General features: G+C 42.5%; 1 protein-coding gene across 4 annotated transcripts in view; it reads right to left on the reverse strand.

Annotated features, from left to right (window-relative positions):
- Positions 1 to 23,180, reverse strand: part of SPPL2B (signal peptide peptidase like 2B) — a 65,823-nt gene that overhangs the window by 22,202 nt on the left and 20,441 nt on the right. For all 4 annotated transcript variants that reach the window (XM_073636900.1, XM_073636899.1, XM_073636902.1 and 1 more), the window contains exons 4-9: positions 14,246 to 14,335; positions 13,045 to 13,184; positions 11,494 to 11,639; positions 5,400 to 5,496; positions 244 to 360; positions 79 to 160 (exon numbers count right to left, since the gene is read on the reverse strand). In XM_073636900.1, coding sequence (XP_073493001.1) covers positions 79 to 160; positions 244 to 360; positions 5,400 to 5,496; positions 11,494 to 11,639; positions 13,045 to 13,184; positions 14,246 to 14,335 — 672 coding nt within the window. The remainder of the gene's footprint in view (positions 1 to 78; positions 161 to 243; positions 361 to 5,399; positions 5,497 to 11,493; positions 11,640 to 13,044; positions 13,185 to 14,245; positions 14,336 to 23,180) is intronic.

The raw sequence follows: 23,180 nt of genomic DNA on the forward strand, positions 1-23,180 counted from the left end.
TCTTTTGCAATGACATCTACAATTATTGCATTGCTGCCTCGTGCGAAGTTAACCTTCAGATTTTATCCTGATACCCACCTTAAATGTCGGTAGGCGAATTGCCTTCAACATGTACAGACAAAAAGCTATTCCAAGAATATCTTGGAGTATCCAAGCCCATCTGAAAGATATAAAACAGTGGACTAAAAAGTGCATCATGGAGGTTTTCCAGACTCTGCCTTCTGTGTGATTAGAACTACTTACTGGTCTTCATTCCTGTATACTCCCCATATCACACTGACAGCAATGCAGAAGCTCGCTAGCAGAAGTTTCCAAATAGGTGGGCGATTATGGAAGTAGGGTAGATTATTTTCTGGCACCCTAAGAGGAGGAATGAAAGATCACAAGGACAATTAGAGATAAAATCATTCATATTTGTTTGGATTTTCCGTTGTTTTAGGAGCAAATATAATCTTCTTTATCAGACTAAGGCCATGTGCCCACGATGCAGAAATGCTCTGGATTTTTCCTGAGCGTTTCTGCATCTCCCTGGCAGAAAAAACGCATGCGGATTGTACATGCGTTTTCCTGCCAGGGACATGCGGAAATGGAGCGTTATTCACTGACATTTCCGCATGCGGATTGACAAGCGCTTTCCAAGCGATTAGCATCACTTGGAAAGTGCTTGACAACTAGGTCACACTATATAAATCCATGCAACCGGCATGGATTTATATAGTGTGACCCGAGGAAGTGGTAAAAATAAAAAAATAAATGTATACTTACCCTCCGATGGCCCCCGGTGTCCCGCTCACTCCGTTCTCCCTTCCCGGCAACAGTGAATTGAAAGACCTGCCGACGTCAGCGTCACGTGACCCGTCACATGACTCTGACGTCAGCGCAGGTCCTTCAACTCACTGCAAAGTGCCGGGAACCAAGCAGGAGCCGTGCGCGGGCCGACAGAAGGTAAGTATACATTTATTTTTTATTTTATTCTTTTTTTAACAGATTTTTTAATGGTACCTGGGTGTGGAGGAGACTCTCCTCTCATCTACACCCGGGTGCCATCCGCACATTAGAACGCTTGGATTACGCATCTACATATACAGTGATGCGTAATCCATGCGTTCCAATGCAAGTCAATGGCAGCGAACACGCAGCGCTTCCGCAAAATAATTGGTAGTGCTGCGTTTTTTTCCGCAATGATAATCCGCAGCGGAAATTTCCGCAGCATGTGCACAGCACATGCGAATTATCATTGGGGGACATGGCAGGCCTTCTACCATGCGTTTTTAATGCGTTTCCGCAACTGCAAAAACGCTGCGGAAACGCATTAAAAAAGCATTGTGTGCACACAGCCTAAGGCTATGTGCCCACGATGCAGAAATGAAGCAGAAATTTTCCTGACCATTTTTGCATCTCTTTGACAGAAAAACGCATGCGGATTCTATGTGCATTTTTCATGCGTTTTGTAAGCTTTTTTGAAGCCAAATAAAGTTCGTGAAAAAAAAAAAAAAAAAAAGGGCCAATTTGATGTCATTTCCTAGTCAAACCCCTTTTCACCATTTATATACACATATATACATACACACAGTACAGACCAAAAGTTTGGACACACCTTTTCATTTAAAGATTTTTCTGTATTTTCATGACTATGAAAATTGTACATTCACACTGAAGGCATCAAAACTATGAATTAACACATGTGGAATTATATACTTAACAAAAAAGTGTGAAACAACTGAAAATATGTCTTATATTCTAGGTTCTTCAAAGTAGCCACCTTTTGCTTTGATGACTGCTTTGCACACTCTTGGCATTCTCTTGATGAGCTTCAAGACGTAGTCACCGGAAATGGTCTTCCAACAATCTTGAAGGAGTTCCCAGAGATGCTTAGCACTTGTTGGCCCTTTTGCCTTCACTCTGCGGTCCAGCTCACCCCAAACCATCTCGATTGGGTTCAGGTCTGGTGACTGTGGAGGCCAGGTCATCTGACGTAGCACCCCATCACTCTCGTTCTTGGTCAAATAGCCCTTACACAGCCTGGGGGTGTGTTTGAGGTCATTGTCCTGTTGAAAAATAAATGATGGTCCAACTAAACGCAAACTGGAAGGAATAGCATGCCGCTGCAAGATGCTGTGGTAGCCATGCTGGTTCAGTATGCCTTCAATTTTGAATAAATCCCCAACAGTGTCACCAGCAAAGCACCCCCACACCATCACACCTCCTCCTCCATGCTTCACGGAGGGAACCAGGCATGTAGAGTCCATCCGTTCACCTTTTCTGCGTCGCACAAAGACAAGGTGGTTGGAACCAAAGATCTCAAATTTGGACTCATCAGACCAAAGCACAGATTTCCACTGGTCTAATGTCCATTCCTTGTGTTCTTTAGCCCAAACAAGTCTCTTCTGCTTGTTGTCTGTCCTTAGCAGTGGTTTCCTAGCAGCTATTTTACCATGAAGACCTGCTGCACAAAGTCTCCTCTTAACAGTTGTTGAAGAGATGTGTCTGCTGCTAGAACTCTGTGTGGCATTGACTTGGTCTCTAATCTGAGCTGCTGTTAACCTGCGATTTCTGAGGCTGGTGACTCAGATAAACTTATCCTCAGAAGCAGAGGTGACCCTTGGTCTTCCTTTCCTGGGGCGGTCCTCATGTGAGCCAGTTTCTTTGTAGCGCTTGATGGTTTTTGCAACTGCACTTGGGGACACATTCAAAGTTTGCCCAATTTTTCAGACTGACTGACCTTCATTTCTTAAAGTAATGATGGCCACTCGTTTTTCTTTACTTAGAATTTGTATTATGGCAAGAAAAAAGCAGCTAACAGTCTATTTAGTAGGACTATCAGCTGTGTATCCACCAAACTTCTGCACAACACAACTGATGGTCCCAACCCCATTTATAAGGCAAGAAATCCCACTTATTAAACCTGACAGGGCACACCTGTGAAGTGAAACCATTTCCGGTGACTACCTCTTGAAGCTCATCAAGAGAATGCCAAGAATGTGCAAAGCAGTCATCAAAGCAAAAGGTGGCTACTTTGAAGAACCTAGAATATAAGACATATTTTCAGTTGTTTCACACTTTTTTGTTAAGTATATAATTCCACATGTGTTAATTCATAGTTTTGATGCCTTCAGTGTGAATGTACAATTTTCATAGTCATGAAAATACAGAAAAATCTTTAAATGAGAAGGTGTGTCCAAACTTTTGGTCTGCACTGTATACACACACGACCAACCCCTCCCCCCAATATCCAATTGAGGCTCTTTCACACGTCAGAATCTCCGGTACAAGTGGTGATGACTTTTTCCACACATACCGGAGACACACACAGACCCATTTCAATGTATGATTGGTCACGCATACGCTGTATAATAATCTTACATTTCAATGTATTTAAAAATAAAAAAAATTGGGTAGGCTCACGCGTATTTTTAATAACCAGCAGAGGGAAAGCAGACGGATGAGGGCTGATGTTATAGTCTGGGAAGTAGCCAAGGATCATGGCCCCTCTCTAGGCTATTAATATCAGGCCGCAGCAGTTAGCTTAGCCTTTACTGCCCATTCTACAGGGGGACCCCAAAAAAAAATATATATAAGGTCCCCCTATAAATTGGAGCCAGCAAAGGCTAAGCGGACAGCTGCGACCTGATATTAATAGCCTAGAAAGGGGCCATGGTTATAGGCCCCCTCCCAGGCTATAATATCAGCCCTCAGCCGCCCCAGATTTTTGCGCATCATATTTGTGCGCCAAATCTGGCACTTAGCCTCGCTCTTCCACGCTGCCCTGGTGCGGTGGCAGGGGGTAATAGTGGTGGGGTTCATGTCAGCGCCAGCTGCCATGAAGCCCAGGTTAGTAATGAGGGGCGTCTATAAGACACCCCCATTACTAACCTACAAAGAGTTTAAAAAAAAAAAAACACTAGACCCAGAAAAAAAAATAGTTTATTTGAAATAAACGACACAATTTTATTTAATTATTAATTTACTAAAAAAAAAATAATTACCTGTCCACGTTCCTGCGCTGATCTCCCATGCACAGCTGTCACATCTGGAGATGTGACAGCTGTCATGGCTGCTATAAGTTCACACTGCCGGGAACACATCCGCTCCCGGTAACGTGAGCCCCTGACTAAGTTCACCAGAGTGCATTCAGTCAGCGCAGCTCCGGAGACCTCCTTTACGGCCCTGCTGTACCGTGGGAATTTCTCACGGTCAGCGGGGCCGTAAAGGAGCTCCACGGAGCAGCGCTAGCTGAACTCCGGTGAACTTGCTTATGCAATGACGGGGCTGCTTTACGGCCCCGTCATTGTAGTGGCGGCGGTGGTTTAGAGCAGTCACATTTTATGTGGCTGCTCTAAACTGGAGATCTTCGTGGGACACTCGTGGACTACTACGGAGGGGTAAGGATACACTTGTGGTTTATTATTTAATATTTTATTACAGGAGATCGATGGCTTCGGGGAATTAGGTGTCTAGGTGAGTATAGGTGTATTTTTTTATTTTTTACTTTATTTTAGGTGGCGATCGGCGGGGACAGGTAATGTATAAACTAAATTTATTTTAGGCAACCACTGGCCACCAATGAAATGTATTTTTAAAATTTGTGGACCAAAAAAAAATAAAAAAATTGGGACTGTAAATTAAAAATAAATAAATAAATATGTAAAATCAAAAAAATATGGGGGCATATAAAAAAAAAAAAAAAAAAAAAAAAGATATAGGGGCAAAATATAAACCTATGGGGGCCAAAAACTAACATATGGGGGCAGTTTAGAGGACACATTAGGGCAATTTTAACAGCAGGATCAGGCTGATGGGAACTACTGCTCCCATCGAGCTGATCCTGCTGGCACTAGTGGACGGGGGACAGACATAGGTCGATGGGAGTAGTAGTGTCACATCGGTCTATGTCTGTCAGCACGGAGACACCGCACAGAGCACCTGCAGACACCCGCAGACACACACCACCCTGATCATGACCGGGACATTCAGGTCCATCCCTTTTGTACCACCCCAGATGCTCAGGCATGATCCAGGAAGACGGGAATGGTATGGGATTCTTGTCTTCCTGGATTTATGGGATGGTCTGGGATGGCAGGAACGCCCCGGCATGAGGTCACTTCCCATTTGTTGCGGTCTTGTGTTCCAAAATCGCAGCAAATGCGCTTCAATTCCGCAAGTAGTTTTACATACTTGCGGATTTGAAGCGGCTCAATGCAAGTCTATGGCGGCGAAAATGCAGAGCTGCCGCAAAATAATTGGTAGTGCTACGTTTTTTTATCATTGGGGAACATGGCAGGCCTTCTACCATGCGTTTTTGCCGCTGCGGAAACACTTAAAAAACGCATCGTGGGCACACAGCCTTATTACTAATGTTTCATTGTGGAACTAGAAATAATTTGTATTTGTGTGCTCACCTGCACTTCCCATACGGAATTATGCGAACAAATGGGGAAAGACAGCTGTATAGCCCTATTGATGCAGCCAAGCAGAATATTCCAATGATTATGTAAACTGTGTGTAAAAGAAAACAAAACAATAGAAATAGGAAACATAGTTCATAGCTTTTATAGCTCACATGCAACTAGAATACATATAACAAAATAAAGTAACTTTGCAAAAAAGTGTTCAGTTGAAAACATCCTACTGTTTTTTGCCTACAGTTCTTAGCTGTAGGAAAAGAAACAAGATTAGAACTTGCCGATTGTTGGGGGGATCCCACTGTACCTGAGAAAGCAAGGTAGCAAGATATTATTAACCTCTTGACGTCACATTCAAAACTGAATAGGTCCATAAAAAAGGATTTGTAAATTTCCAGAGAAGGGTTAAAATTTTGCAGTAAAATTATTTTTTTTCAACATACTAACAAAATAAGAAGTTTAAAAAATGCTGCTGCTACAAAGAAGGCATATGTAGCAAGTGTTGTTTATTAACTAGTTTGTGTGTTATGACCTCTAGTTTAACCCCTTCTCGTGGGGGTTTGGTTTTTTCCTCCCCTTCTTTCAAGAGCCATAACTTTTTTGTTCGGTGCAAAAAAAAAAAAAAAATTAATTCTTTTTTTGGAATTTGGACCTGGCAACAAGAGTCTATAGTTGCATTTTGTTACAGATGTGGAGACCAAAAAAAATTCTGGCATTTCGATTTAATTTTAAGGCGATTCCCGATCGGGTCTATTATTTGAAAATGTATAATATATACCATATTTTTAGCTTTATAAGACACACTTTTTTGCCCCTCAAAGTGAGGGGAAAAAAACTCAGTGTGCCTTATAAAGCAGTTACATGAAAGTGCAAACTGCGCTATCATTCACCACGGCCCAGGGGAAGCTTGCCACGGGCATTCCTTGTGGCGGGCAGTGATGTGAAGCAGCCGGCGGGCGGTGCGGGCTGTGTATCATGGCGGTGGGCAGACACACAGCTACTTAATCCTCTATTTAGTGCAGAGGAGAGCAATTCTCTGCAGGGCTGGATACTGATTGGTGGAGGGAACTGCTGCTGAGCTGCCTCCACCAATCAGTGATCTGTCAATGACAAAAAAAGTGTCCCTTTTATGAAAGGTCCTGTGGGCTTTACTAAAGAGCTTTATAGGCGAGCAGACACACTGAAAGACAGTAACTACAACTCCCATCATCCTTCAAAATATACAGTACCAATGGGTGTATTCTGAAGGAGGATGGGGATTGTAGTCATATTTAGTATAAGCACTCCAGAGAGTGTACCAAAGTGTTCATTGTAAATGTGACTACCACCTTCCTCATCTTTCAGACTACACACTTGTATACTATACGCGGATGTATTCTTAAGGATGGTAGTCAAAATGTAACTACCACCCCCATCATCCTTAGGAATACACTCAGTACATGGGTGTATTCCTAAGGATGGTGGGGGGTAGTCAAAATGGAACTATTTGGCTCAAAATATTTATTTTGTCTTAATTTTCCCCCTCTAAAATCTAGATGCATCCTATAAAGCGCAAAATACGGTGGTGTGTGTATAATATAATTATATACATTCATATTCTCTGAAACAAGGCCGAGAAAGCAAAAAATTCTGCCGTGGTATGTAAACTTTTGAGCACAACTGTGTGTGTATGTGTGTGTGTGTGTGTGTGAATGATTAATAATAATATACATATATACTGTATAACGTTGATTGTGTGCTTTAATTGACCCGGTGTAGCGCTACCTTACTATATCTCTCTCTATCTATCTATCTCTCTATCTCTCTCTCTATCAAGGTAGCGCTATTCATCATGTTGAGGGGCACTCACTTCACCGGGTCAATTAAAGCACACATGGAACGTTTTCCGGTAGTCTACAGTCCAGCAGATTATTAAACATCATAAACTGCCTATAACAGAGTCCTCCAGCCGCTCCTTCTCCTGCATTAGAGGCTTTACTTGGTCCTGGAATTGCTGCAGCTCCCTCATGAGTTCACCATACTCCTTCTTGGATTCACACAGCTCCCAGTTGAACTGTTCGCGCAGTCGTTCTAGGTCTTGATCACGTCCAGAAACTTCATCCTGCAGCGCCCCTTTTAAGGCAGATAGCTCCCTATCCCTCTGGTGTAGACCCTCATCCAGCCTTCGCTTCTCCTGCATCAGCTGTTTCACCTGCTCCTGAAATCTCTGCGCTTCCTTTCTTGAGACCTCTGCTTCTTCCGCATCCACAGAGCCTTTCTTCACTTGGTACAGCTCTAACTGTGCCAGGGAGAAACGATCTTTCATCTCGCACAATTCATCTTCACACTCCGCTTTGTCAAACTTCAACTCAAAAACCTCCTCTTTGGTTTTGTGGAGGTCCTCTTTATTTTTCTGGAACATTTCCTTCCATTTGTTGATTTCCTCGCTGCTTTCCTCCAGTTCTCGCTGCAAGTTTCTCACAACCTGGTATATTTTCTGCTGTTCAGACTCCAGGTTCAGCTGGTCCGGGGACACGTTCTGTACGTTTTTCCTTAGTTGCTGCACGTCACTCTGATACTGCTGTCTGACAGGCTCCAGCTCTTGGTCAAGATTGGCCACCTCCTCTTCCATCCTGGTCTCCTCTATTTCTAAAGGAGGATCCACACTTGGAATAAAGGCACACAGCATTTTCTTTATTTACCCTTTCAGCAAAGGCTACAGGAGCAACCTTTTTGTGGCCCTTGTGCCTTCGACGACGAGAGGGGGACTTTCTCACCTCGTTTAACTCCTCCTGACTGAACTCTCTTTCTACTTTCATAGTGTCACAGTCAGCTGTGGGGTCTGTGTCACTCCCCCTGGTGTTGTGGACCAACAAGTCACCTCCCACTTTGACGTCAACCCCTTCTACTGGAGCTACCCAGTTATCAACGGTTGAATTGTCATTTTTAGGTGGTACCAACACATGAACAGTAACCACTTCTGGTTTTGTATGCTCCACCCCTTTTTGAAACTCCGCCTCCTTTTGGGCAACTATACCTGTAGGGGGTACTCTAAAAAAAAAACCCGCAATAGTCCTAGGACCCAGTTCACAACATCTCTTACTACCTCCCTGGGCACTCTGGGATAGTACCGGCGCCACAGGAGAACTCAAGGAATGGTCCGCTGCTGCCATTCTATAAGGGGCCAACAGCTCCTGCCATTCCTGTAACATGTCCTGTTGTCGTTTCTTAAATACCTGCTGCTGCAATTTTAACAGGCGCTTTAATCGCTCAATAGCTTCAGTCTCATTTGCTGCTCTCTTCACAGCCAATCACGGTACGCTGCTCACACCGCTCTCCCTGGAAAAAATTTCGTGGTCCCACCAAGCCACCGCAAACCAGGTTTGAGTGCGACGACAATTTTCGTAACCCCGCCGAGTTACAGCCAGATGCTTTAATCTTCGTGGCCCCACCGAGCCACAGCCAGATGCTTGCATCCACGTCCGTCGTCCTGTGCCGTTACCCCTTGCAACCAGGCTGCAGTTTGCCCGCATTCTCCACCAACTGTAAGGTAGCGCTATTCATCATGTTGAGGGGCACTCACTTCACCGGGTCAATTAAAGCACACATGCAACGTTTTCTGGTAATCTACAGTCCAGCAGTTTATTAAACATCATAAACTGCCTATAACATAGTCCATCTCAGTGGCTCGCAGGAATGTTACACATGTAATATCCTAGAGCCTTTTCAGTGGCAGATATGCCCACTTGGCTTCAGATACAGCCTTCAGCAAGGTAACAATATCAATGCCCATATCAAGCAGCGTTTTTACCTTTGCCGGGTCTAGCGGCTTCCATCTGTTCTGTTCTGCCAAAACTGTGGCTTAAGGCTCACCAGGTGTGCCCCCCCCCCCCCCGAGGCCACGTGCCTTCCAGGGCTAATGGTGTCCCAGACACAGGAACCAGGCCTCTTGCCTTCCAAGGCTAAAGGTGTCCCAGACACAGGGATCAGGCCTCTTGCCAAAGCATACCACATCATCTGTAAAACACGGCGGAGGCAGTGTGATGGCTTGGGCATGCATGGCTGCCAGTGGCACTGGGTCACTAGTGTTTATTGATGATGTGACACAGGACAGAAGCAGCCGAATGAATTCTGATGTCTTCAGAGCCATACTGTGTGCTCAGATCCAGCCAAATGCAGCCAAACTGATTGGTCGTCGTTTCATACTACAGATGGACAATGACCCAAAACATAAAGCCAAAGCAACCCAGGAGTTTATTAAAGCAAAGAAGTCGAATATTCTTGAATGGCCAAGTCAGTCACCTGATCTCAACCCAATTGAGAATGCATTTCACTTGTTAAAGACTAAACTTCAGACAGAAAGGCCCACAAACAAACAGCAACTGAAAACCACCGCAGTGAAGGCCTGGCAGAGCATTAAAAAGGAGGAAACACAGAGTCTGGTGATGTCCATGAGTTCAAGACTTCAGGCAGTCATTGCCAACAAAGGGTTTTCAACCAAGTACTAGAAATGAACATTTTATTTACAATTATTTAATCTGTCCAATTACTTTTGGTCCCTTTAAAAACAGGGTGGCACATGTTAAGGAGCGGAAACTCCTAAACCCTTCATCTAATTTTAATGTGGATAACCTCAAATGAAAGCTGAAAGTCTGAACTTCAACTGCATCTGAATTGTTTTGTTTAAAATTCATTGTGGTAATGTCTAGAACCAAAATTAGGAAAATGTTGTCTCTGTCCATATATATATGGAACTAGCTATATATATATATCACACACAAGCCTCCAGTTACTGTAAATTCCTGAACAGGAATCTTCACTTTGCTCAGCTGTAGCCAATGACAGGTCGACTTGGCCTTGTGTTTTGGATCGTTGTCATGTTGGAACATCCAAGTACGTCCCATGCGCAGCTTCTGGGCTGATGAGTGCAAATTTGCCTCCAGTATTTGCTGATAACGTGCAACATTCATCTTTCCTTCAACTTTTACCAAGTTTCCTGTGCCTTTGTAGCTCACACATCCACAAAACATCAGCGATCCACTTCCGTGCTTTACTGTAGGAATGGTGTTTCTTTCATCATAGGCCTTGTTGACCCCTCTCTAAATGTAATGATTATGGTTGTGACCAAAAAGTTCAATTTTGGTCTCATGACTCCAAACTACCTTGTTCCAGAAGTTTTGAGGCTTGTCTCTGTGCTGTTTGGCGTATTGTAGGCGAGATACTTTGTTGCATTTGCGCAGTAATGGCTTTCTTCTGGCAACTCGACCATGCAGCCCATTTTTCTTCAAATGCCTCCTTATTGTGCATCTTGAAACAGTCACACCGCTAGTTTTCAGAGAGTCCTAAATTTCAGCGGATGTTATTTGTGGGTTTTTCTTTGCATCCCGAACAATTTTCCTGGCAGTTCTGGCTGAAATTGTTGTTGGTCTACCTGACCGTGGTTTGGTTTTTACAGAGCCCCTGATTTTCCATTTGTTAATCACAGTTTGAACGCTGCTGACATTATCAATTCCTTGGATAATTTTTCTGTATCCCTTTCCTGTGTTATACAGTTCAACTACCTTTTCCCGTAGATCCGTTGACAATTCTTTTGCTTTCCCCATGACTCACAATCCAGAAACGTCAGTGGCTGTATGAAAGATGCAAGATTCTGTCTGGATCCCAGAAACTCATTCAGCTTTTATGCACACACACTGATTACAAGCAGTCCTGTGCACTGCAATGCTATTGCAGTATATAGTTAAAAATCACAGTCTCCTATAAGCGCCAGCCACATGCTAGTCTTCATAGGAGCACCATAATGGCAGGTGTAGGGGGTCTTTCCATAGCAACCAATAGGCACCCCGTGATCATGTCAGAAAACCAGTGGGAATGTGGAACAGGGCGCTCCCTCAGGCTACTCATTGTAAATGCAACTTTCGGAGATTGACAGCGGCATTTAAGGAATTAACAGCAGCGGGCAAAACTCAACTCAGTAAAGATTCTACATAGTATTACCTAATAAAGTGACACTTCAGAGTTGAAAAATGGGACTTAGACATTTAACCCAGAATTGGCTGTCACAAACAGGTTCAATGAGTTGTGTGTGTGTCTGTGGATACAATTTCCTTACCTAAACGGTCGTAGAAGTTAAAGAGAAGGACCAACATAGAGCAGCACATAATGACAAACACACAGATCATTATGGGAGTGACATCCACAGTTTCATCATCGTGTTTCTTATCTGCTCCATCATCCCTCTTGTGTTTCATATAGCTCCTGAAAAGAGACACCATAATGTTTCATTGGCATCAGACAAGTAGATTGATCTAGATCAATGTAACTGTCTGGTCTTAAGACACAAGTCTGCACACTGAGGATTCTCCAGTCATATGACCGCAAGTATGTGATTCGCATACTTCCGGCCACTTTCCGACTAGACTGAATCCGGCCTTGCTCAACACACTTGCATTGATCGAGGCATCTAGTCAGCACATGACTCCATGTATGCAAATCGTCCCTGCAGACTTGTAGCTTAAGACCGAACAACCCCTTTGAATGTTCGATTTAGTTTCATTATGCATGTTCAAAACAAAACTTTAAGTGCCTGCCAAAAGTCAGTAAGAATAACCTCCAAACCATAAATATGGGCATGCAGGTTTTTAAAGGAAAAGTATCACTTTTTAAAAAAAATTAAAACCAGAAACTGATACATTTCTTTTCTTGTTCTTTCCTGACTGTAGATTCTTTGACACCTTTATATCTTCTATCTGTTGCTGCATTCCCAATAGATTAATATTTCAGTTTATATGCTAATCAGCCATTAAACGATCTCTCATGCCCAGTGCACGTAAGGAGCCTCTGCCTCCTGAGGTTATTGCACCAACCAGCACCAGCCTCTATATCATGATTTTTTGTCTTACAGGGTGAATTGGAGTCATATGTGCAGCATTATAGAATGCTGTCACATGGGGCTGAAAGGTGGTGGCCGTAGATTATATCGGAAAAAACTGGTGACAGGTTCCCTTTAAGTATCCATAGTTACGACCACTAACAACTAACTGTCACTATATGCACTATGAGTCGTCATAACCATGGCTACCTAAGCTACTGCAATGCCCTGCACATGGGGTAAGCAACATAATGAATCTGAAGAACTATACCTCAAATTAGAAATGTAGTATTTGCTAATATTATTATTACACCTACTACATATTGGAATAGGATCTTGGAGATGGGAATACGACTTTAAGGGTACACTCACTCAAGGCATTGAAATGTAGTGATGCAAGAACCTGTAGAGTTCAGAGCACCTTGCAAATATTTTTATGTAAGTGACCAAATTAAATTGTCATGGTATATTAGACAAATTGATGTATTTTGCCAGTAAATAACAATTGCCTGGTTTTTCATGTTAACTCACTAAATAACTAAGGCCACGGCCCCACTATCAGTATTCGCTCAGTATTTTTTCTCAGGAGTGGGAGCCAAAACCAGGTGAGGAACAATCAGAGAAAAGGTATAATAGAAACAAGTCACCAATTCTGCATTTATCACCCACTCCTGGTTTTGGCTCCCACTCCTGATAAAAAATACTGACCAAATACAGATAGTGGGGCCGTGGTCTTACACTTAAAGTGGTAACGATTTGTGATTACAACCATACCTCGGCAGATTTACTCACTTCTTAACATCTCTGCTTCCAGCCCAGTAGCCACCAGTAGCGACTGTTCCTACAGCCATTATAAAAATGATGACCATGTTGTAGTCCACAACAGGTTCATTTGGTGCATACATCGCCACTTTTACAGACTGGCCAAATGTCTGAAGAAAAAAAGTAAAGAAAAAAGTTAACAATTTACATTCACAACAAAGACAATTAAAGCGCACCTGTCAGCAGGATTGTGCTCAGTAAACTACATATACTGTCAGGTGGGTGACATTACACTGATTAAAATGATACCTTGGTTGACAAAATCCATGTGGTGGTTCTTATGTAATCTTTACTTTCAGTTTGGAGATAATGATATGCGCGTGCTTCATGGAGGCTTGTGAGGGGCGCTCTATCTGGTGCTCTGATTACATATTCATCAGTATGCTCTTATGACAGCTCACTGTGCCTTCAATGACCTTCCTCCTATTTTACCTAGCACCGCACTACTAGATGCATTATGTAAAATAGAAGGCAGGTCGGTGAAGGCACAGTGAGCGGTCATAAGAGCAAACAGATGAATATGCAAGCAGAGCACCAGATAGAGCGCCCCTCACAGGCCGCCATGAAGCACGGGCATATCATTATCTCCAAACTGAAAATAAAGATTACACAAGAACCACAGCACGGATTTTATCAACCAAGCTATCATTTTAATCAGTGTAATGTCGCCAACTTGACAGTGTATGTAGTTTACTGAGCACAATCCTGCTGCAGGTGCGCTTTAAAGAAAGTGTTGTATTTTATATATTTAATCCATTTAATGTCAAAAATAACATTTACAGCGTATAGATATTGCTCTCCTATCCGCCCTACACTATAATAGTGCATCATGGTGAGCAAGTCATTTCCATGAACCACCATCATGTTACAGAGCCGTAAAAGAGAGAGTTCAGTTCCTTAGCCTGCATAAATGTGTAGTAATAGTAGTGCGGTATTATACAACCGTCCCAACGCTCTAAAAGCTCAGATTGAAAACAATGCTGAAGGGCAATCAGAAAGCTTGATGGAGGGGGGGGGGGTCAGTAAGGAGCAGGACTTCTTTTGCTGTTTCAGAACATTATAACCTCAAACATTTTGAAACCTTAACTTTAATTTGAAACCATTTTACTATTCAAGCATCTCTAATATTAGTACATACAGTGGTTTAAGTAAAACCTGCCTTATGTCTTACCTTACTGATATCTAGCATATCTGTGTAGCTAAGAAGAGCCACAGGAATGTCAATCTCCTCGTACTGGCTACGGTTACCTCCGGGAGGGACCTAAAAATATTACGATGTGACATGTAAGATTTACAACATTTTAGGCAACAACTTTTTCACACTATTAGGTCTCATTTACACTAGAAATACTATTATTTATGTTAGAAATGACCTTCTATATGGCAAGACTCCAGTGGCATCTTAGCCCTGTCTCTCTCCCCCATACTTAGGCTCTCGGACATTCTAGCCCATTCAATGCCACACTCAGGGCAAACTAGAGACCGACTAAAGTACTCTAACATCTCTATCGATCATTTACTACGGGAAGGATCACTCGCCCCACTACCGGAATTGCAGCATGACCCGGGCTTTTCGTCTCTAAACTTTGTCCAATGCGGCTCCATCAAAGAATTTATAAAACGACATATTAAGCATTCTAATCTATCCAGAGCTCTAACTAATTATGAAGTGCTTTGCACCAGGATCACTAGACCCAAGAAAATATTATCTACTATCTACCAGACCCTACTAACCTCTGATACCTGCCCAAAGAGAGCATATATTTCTCATTGGGAACGAGACTTAGGTTATCATTTCACGCAGGCCCAGACTCTCTATATCTATAAGCACTCCCATGGCCCGATCCAGTGTGTCAGAGCACAAGAGAACTCTTTCAAAACAGTCACGAGATGGTTTCATACACCTCTCCGGAGTTCTGGCTGGAGTGCAGATGCATCAACTTCGTGCTGGAGATGCGGAACGGGTCCTGGTAGCTACTTTCATATTTGGTGGCAATGCCCCATCATCCTTAAATTCTGGCAACAAGTAGAGAGCCTTATTCACACTGTGGTAAAGAAAAAATTGCGCCTGAAACCAGAGACAGTTTTATTGAACTTTTTGATCTGGCCTGAACATAGAAAGACATCGATCTTGGCCCAACATATTATTGCTGCGGCCAAACTGTTAATACCGATCCAATGGAAAACCACTAACCTTCCCACCTTACTGCACCTCCAGGATAAGGTTCATATGCTTTACCACGTGGCAGAAACGATGTCATTGGTGAACCACGCTCAGGCCTCCTTCCTAGATACTTGGCAACCATGGATTACCTATAGATCCTTATCCCTTAATAAATAAATTAAATCTTACCTTGTCGCATTCCGTGACATATCGTGCCTACCTCCCCTTATCCTTCCCTTCCCCTTTTCCATCTACCCCTCCCTCTTACTCTATCTATTCTTCTTCTTTCCTCTCTCTTTGATCTTACTCTCTATTAATCTTTAATTAAATTTATGCATATCGTTGATTCTAAACACCTTGATTTTCAGGCAAGCTTAGAACACATGAGCGGACTCAAATATGTATTACTTTACTCTTGCAACAGACTTACATTCCGCACTACAACCGGTCCGTCCGGTTCTCCGAGGACTGAAACACTATCATAGTCCATTCTGAACTGTCCTCCCACCTCTCCTCCTGCTCCCTCTGACCGCCTACAATCTGGTTTCCGACCGCACCATTCTACTGAAACTGCACTGACTAAAGTCACCAATGACCTACTAACCGCCAAATCTAAGCGACACTACTCTGTCCTCCTCCTCCTAGACCTGTCATCTGCCTTTGACTCAGTGGACCATTCCCTCTTACTACAGACTCTCATCTATTGGCATCACAGACTTGGCCCTATCCTGGATCTCCTCATACCTAACAGACCGGACATTCAGTGTCTCCCACTCACATACCACCTCCTCATCTCGCCCCCTATCTGTCGGTGTCCCCAAGGTTCAGTTCTAGGACCGCTGCTCTTCTCCATCTACACCTTCGGCCTGGGACAGCTCATAGAGTCTCACGGCTTTCATTATCACCTCCATGCTGATGACACACAGATCTACCTCTCTGGACCTGATATCACCTCCTTACTAACCAAAATCCCACAATGTCTGTCTGCTATTTCATCCTTCTCTGCCAGATTTCTAAAACTTAACATGGACAAAACAGAATTCATCATCTTTCCGCCATATCATTCAACCCCACCAACTGACCTATCTATCAACGTCAATGGCTGCCCACTCTCCCCAGTCCCTCAAGCTCGCTGCCTTGGGGTAACCCTGGACACTGAACTCTCCTTCAAACCACATATCCAAGCCCTTTCCACTTCCTGCCGACTCCAACTCAAAAATATCTCCCGGATCCGCACATTCCTCAACCATGAATCTGCAAAAACACTAGTGCGGGCCCTCATCATCTCCCGCCTTGACTACTGCAACCTCCTGCTCTGTGGCCTCCCCTCTAACACTCTCGCACCCCTCCAATCTATCCTAAACTCTGCGGCTCGACTAATCAACCTGTCCCCCCGCTATTCCCCGGCCTCTCCTCTCTGTCAATCTCTTCACTGGCTCCCCATTGCTCAGAGACTCCAGTTCAAAACCCTAACCATGACACTCAATGGATATGAAAGAATAGGATTTTTTATTATTCATGCAGTCCAACCAGAAAAATAAACGTTTCGGTCACAATTGACCTTCATCACTATTGCTGCAAAATACAAGTAATGCAGTACAAAAAATAAATTTCTACAGAATAATTCATTTGAATAATAACACACTGAAATTAATAGGATAGGATGGGAAAAGGGGATAGGAGAGGGTGTAGGGTGCTGCCTATAATTGCGGAGGCAAAGCTACAAAGCACTAAGGAAGACATACCAGACTGCCAATGAAAATGTACGTGGCTGAACGGCCCGGACAGTAAGTCTCTAAGGCTGCCTGTAAGTATATAAATGCCAAGGTGAGGAATAACATTGGACTGGCTGTCCCACAGTGTCTGGAAGGGAAGCAGGGAGTACTATACCTGTATGGTGACTTGGATATGGCTTAGGCTACGCGGTATCCTCCGCTGGTAGAGAGCGCTGCCATACAGTGTGGAGGGCGCTAGTATATATAGGGAAGATGGGAGGTGCAAAGCTAATAGAGTAAAATGCTGCAGAGCGCGCTGGCGCGGAAGCGGAAATGACGTCACCGAATGTGACGTTATGAATGATGCATGCGGTCCAGGTACCCGAAGCTTGCGTTCCACGCAAGAGGAATTCACTATCTATGGGAGCCAGGTGATCTGTGCGTGCGCTGCACATCCGGTGACGTCATTTCCGCTTCCGCGCCAGCGCACTCTGCAGCATTTTCCTCACCTTGGTGTTATTCCTCACCTTGGCATTTATATACTTACAGGCAGCCTTAGAGACTTACTGTCAGGGCCGTTCAGCCTCGTACATTTTCATTGGCAGTCTGGTATGTCTTCCTTAGTGCTTTGTAGCTTTGCCTCCGCGATTATAGGCAGCACCCTACACCCTCTCCTATCCCATTTTCCCATCCTATCCTATTAATTTCAGTGTGTTATTATTCAAATGAATTATTCAGTAGAAATTTATTTTTTGTACTGCATTACTTGTATTTTGCAGCAATACTGATGAAGGTCAATTGTGACCGAAATGTTTATTTTTCTGGTTGGACTGCATGAATAATAAAAAATCCTATTCTTTCATATCCATTGAGTGCCGAGGTTATTTTCAGTTTAGTACGGGTTCGGCCTCTACTCGTGCACCACTTTAAACAGCTGTGCAGTGTTTTTTTCGCATACTCAAAACCGTAACCATGACATATAAAGCCATTCACAACCTGTCTCCTCCATATATCTCTGACCTAGTCTCCCGTTACATACCTGCACGCAACCTCCGATCCTCACAAGATCTCCTTCTCTACTTCCCTCTTATCTCTTGTTCCCACAATCGCATACAAGATTTCTCCCGTGCTTCCCCCCTACTCTGGAACTCTCTACCCCAACGTATCAGACTCTCGCCTACCATGGAAACCTTCAAAAGGAACCTGAAGACCCACCTCTTCCGACAAGCCTACAACCTGCAGTAACCACCACTCCACAAATAATGCTGCACGACCAGCTCTATCCTCACCTACTGTATCCTCACCCATCCTTTGTAGATTGTGAGCCCTCGCGGGCAGGGTCCTCGCTCCTACTGTACCAGTCGCTGTCACATTGTGTTCAAGATTATTGTAATTGTTCTTGTATTATACCCCTTTTTCACATGTAAAGCGCCATGGAATAAATGGCGCTATAATAATAATAATAGTGCGGACCCCATTTTTCTTCTTGTTTGTTTTCATATTGCTTAACAATCGCTCATTACACATTACTTAATCTTGTTCCACAAGTAAGTCTTGTAACCTGTATGTGAAATTGACTCTTTGATAATAATAAAAAGAATTTTGAAAAGAAAAGAAATGACCTTCTGTCAGTAGAAAGGTTACTTTATTTAGGCTTTTGCGTCTACAGCCTTCTAAGAAATAAATGCACTACTGCCATCAACATGAGTCTATATCATATTATATTTCATATATATTATATTTAAAGGGGTTGCCCAGTCTCAAAATAGTGACTGCAGACTGCCCAATCGGTGACAGTGTGCGAGAATTCCCCGGTTTCACTACACAGGTTGGTAGTCATGTGACCGCATGTACGCAATTTGCCGACTAGTCGCACCCGGCTTCTCTCAGAAGAGAACAGCAGGAGTCTAGTTAGTAACTGACTGCATGTATGCTCACGGTCACGATTAGGCAGTCTGCAGTCACAGAGTGACTGCACTGTTTATCTGAGATGGGAAAATCCCTTTAAGGGCATGTGCACACGTTAAGTATTTGGAAAGTGTGCACAAGCCCTAACACAACTCTAATGATCGAGATATATATATATATATATTTTGAAATGGAAGCAGCCATCTCATACAATAAAGTCACTGCAAGAACAGCGCAGTTATTTCTAGTTTTAGCAACTCATAATGCAATGTGTAAAATGAATACCAGTGCGGCCAGGAGTCAAATAGGTCTTGCCAAGAACAAACCGCAATGCATAATTTTGTGTGTGTCAAGACTGCAATGTATAGTCAGATGGAATGGCTGACTCACTCACAGAAGTCTGTGGATTCTGCCTAGTTACATAATCAGATCTATCATTTATCCATAGATTATGTCCATTTCTGGCCTAGCTCAGTATAAGGTCATGTGAATAGAATTACTGATCATCGGGATGATGACATAATTATTATAAAAGGGCCTACACATGATTTCTAATGGTGCGACAATAAAATACAAGAAAGCACTCACACTTTGCACTGACAAGGGGCAGTACCCCGAAACACAGCGTCTGCAAATTGAGATTCTGATTCTGGCTTTTATCCTATGTCATGTGATAAGGCTCGTTAAAGGGTCGGTATTGACTTTTAGGATTGCTACTTCCTATAGGTGGCACTAGAGTTCTAGTCCTCTTCCTCTCTGAAGAGACTATTTGCATATTTCCCCAGAGGAGCATTGCGTCTTAAAAAGTCTCCTCACCTTGGCATGCTTAACATGTCACTCTCCGCAAACGTTACCCCTTGGATAAAAGAAAGCACTCCAAAAGTTATAGGCAAGCAATTTGGAAGTGCTTTCCAAACTCCTCAAAAAAAAACAGCACAGATTCAAGAAACTTCATGTTCTTCATCTAACCCCTTCATTACCAGGCCATTTTCTGTTTTTGTTTTTTTGCTCCCCTTCTTCCTAGAGCCATCAACTTTTTAGTTTTCCGTCAATATGGCCATGTGAGAGCTTATTTTTTTGCGGGACAAGTTGGACTTTTCAACGACACCATTGGTTTTACCATATCGTGTACTAGAAAACTGGAAAAAAATTCCAAGTGCAATTCCACAGTTGTTTTGTGTTTGGTTATTTTACCATGTTGACTAAATGCCAAAACTGACCAGACATTATGAGTTCGTAGATATCAAACATGTATAGGTTCTTTTTTATTTAAATGGTGAAAAAAAAATCCAGGTTGTTTAAAAAAAAAAAGCGTATCCATTTTTCGGGATCTGGGGCCGGGTGAGGGCTTATTTTTTGGCGTCGAGGTGACATTTTTATTGATACCATTTTGGGGTAGATCCGATGTTTTGATTGTGCGTTATTGCATTTTATTGCAATGTTGCGGCGACCAAAAAAACGTCATTCTGGTGTTTAGAATTTTTTTTCTTGTTACGCCGTTTCCGATCGGATTAATTTTTTTTTTTTTATATTGGTCAGGCGATTCTGAACGTGGCGATACCAAATGTGTGTATATTAGATTTTTTTTTATGGTTTTATTTTGAATGGGGCGATAGGGAGGCGATTTAAACTTATATATTTTTGTTATTTATTTTATATTTTTAAAAACTTTTTTTTTTTTTTTTTTTTTTTTTTACTTTTTGCATGCTTCAATAGTCTCCATGGGAGACTAGAAGCTGCACTTTTCTGATCCCCTCTGCTACACACAGGCGATGATCAGATCGCCTGTGTGTAGCAAAAAGTCTGACTTGCTATGAGCGCTGACCGCTGGTCGGCGCTCATAGCATTCTGGCAATGACAACCACAAGGGTCTCCTGCAGACACAGTTGTCATGCCAACCCATCGGTGACCTGCGATCATGTGATGGGGTCACCGATGGGCGGAGCCAAAGAACGAGCTTTCGGTAAGTGAGAGTTAAATGCCGCGGGTGGATTGCGATTCCACCTGCGGCTGTTGCAAGCACATGTCAGCTGTGTAGATCAGCTGGCATGTGCCCGGAAAGGTGCAGGCACAGCGCCGAAGCCCGCACCAAACAGGGGATATGACGTGGAGCGTACTATTCCAGCACACGTCAATTAAATATAGATAAAACAGAGTGAACAAAAAATAAGATCACATCAAGAGCAGGGTAACCCAAAATTGCTTGGTGCATTTCAGAACGGTAGCCTGATTCTGGTCTGAAATGCATCAGCTGACTTTGGCTCCTTTCTTCTTGTTATTCCCATATGTTCACACTGTTGTTATCTGAATCAAAATAATTTAGTTTATGTTTTACGGACAGCTGCCATTTTCTTTAGAGGGAACCTGACAGCTTCCCCTTCTTCCACAAACTGGGCCCATGTCTTTATCTAACTTTGCATATCGCTTATTTTGGTTTCGGTTTAATAAAATGTCATTAAAAAACATTTACTTTTGTTCCTTCCATAACTTTGCAATTTATGCTTTTCTATTTATTGATCCTCTTTCACAAAATTGTTTAATTTCTGCTTAACCCTTTCTTGACATGGTGATTTTCCATTTTCATTTTTTTCTTTCCCTTCTTACCAGAACCATAACAAGGGTTGTGGAGTCAGTGTCCATTTTGGTGGAGTCGGAGTTGATATAAAATGGACCGACTCCAACTCCTAAAATATATAATAAATTGGGTACAGTAGTACAATGCAGTTTGTGGGGAATATTTTTTCATAAGAATTTGGGAAAGTTATGAAATGTCCTATAAATGTCTGTCCTATTCCTGATCTAAGGGTCTAGACTTTTAGCGGAGATGAATCTGTGCTATAGTAAATTTATCACTTAAACATGAGCCATGTATGAGGGAGTCGTGGAGTTGTGGAAATTGAGGAATCTGAGGTTTGGCTTACCGACACCACAGCCTTGGCCATAACTCTTATTTTTCAGTCAACAACAAGCCCTATGAGGGCTTATTTTTCACAGGACGGGTTGCACTTTTGAATGACACCATTCATTCGATCACAGAGTGCATTGGAAAATGGGTAAAATAATAGTAAAATAGTGCAATTCCACAATTGATGTTTGGGTCTTTTATTTACCATATTCACTATATGGTAAAACTGATCTTGCATTATGATTCCCTAGGTCAGTACGAGTACACATATCAAATATGTATAGTTTTTTTTTTTATTTAAGTACTGAATAAAATTCAGAAACATACACACATATATATATATATATATATATATATATATATATATATATATATATATATATATATATATATATATATACACACACACACATATAATGTATGTGTGTGTGTATATAGATATTATATATATATATATATATATATATATATATATATATATATATATATATATATATATATATATATATATATATATATATATATATATATATATATATATATATACACACAGTACAGACCAAAAGTTTGGACACACCTTCTCATTTAAAGATTTTTCTGTATTTTCATGACTATGAAAATTGTACATTCACACTGAAGGCATCAAAACTATGAATTAACACATGTGGAATTATATACTTAACAAAAAAGTGTGAAACAACTGAAAATATGTCTTATATTCTAGGTTCTTCAAAGTAGCCACCGTTTGCTTTGTTGACTGCTTTGCACACTCTTGGCATTCTCTTGATGAGCTTCAAGAGGTAGTCACCGGAAATGGTCTTCCAACAATCTTGAAGGAGTTCCCAGAGATGCTTAGCACTTGTTGGCCCTTTTGCCTTCACTCTGCGGTCCAGCTCACCCCAAACCATCTCGATTGGGTTCAGGTCTGGTGACTGTATAGGCCAGATCATCTGGCGTAGCACCCCATCACTGTACTTCTTGGTCAAATAGCCCTTACACAGCCTGGAGGTGTGTTTGGGGTCATTGTCCTGTTGAAAAATAAATGATGGTCCAACTAAACGCAAACCGGATGGAATAGCATGCCGCTGCAAGATGCTGTGGTAGCCATGCTGGTTCAGTATGCCTTCAATTTTGAATAAATCCCCAACAGTGTCACCAGTAAAGCACTCCCACACCATCACACCTCCTCCTCCATGCTTCACAGTGGGAACCAGGCATGTAGAGTCCATCCGTTCACCTTTCCTGCATCGCACAAAGACAAGGTGGTTGGAACCAAAGATCTCAAATTTGGACTCATCAGACCAAAGCACAGATTTCCACTGGTCTAATGTCCATTCCTTGTGCTTTTTAGCCCAAACAAGTCTCTTCTGCTTGTTGCCTGTCCTTAGCAGTGGTTTTCTAGCAGCTATTTTAC

This window comes from Phyllobates terribilis, unplaced genomic scaffold, assembly GCF_046119375.1.
Source record: "Phyllobates terribilis strain yellow unplaced genomic scaffold, ASM4611937v1 Scaffold_1__5_contigs__length_1240528914, whole genome shotgun sequence".
Lineage (NCBI taxonomy): Eukaryota > Metazoa > Chordata > Amphibia > Anura > Dendrobatidae > Phyllobates > Phyllobates terribilis.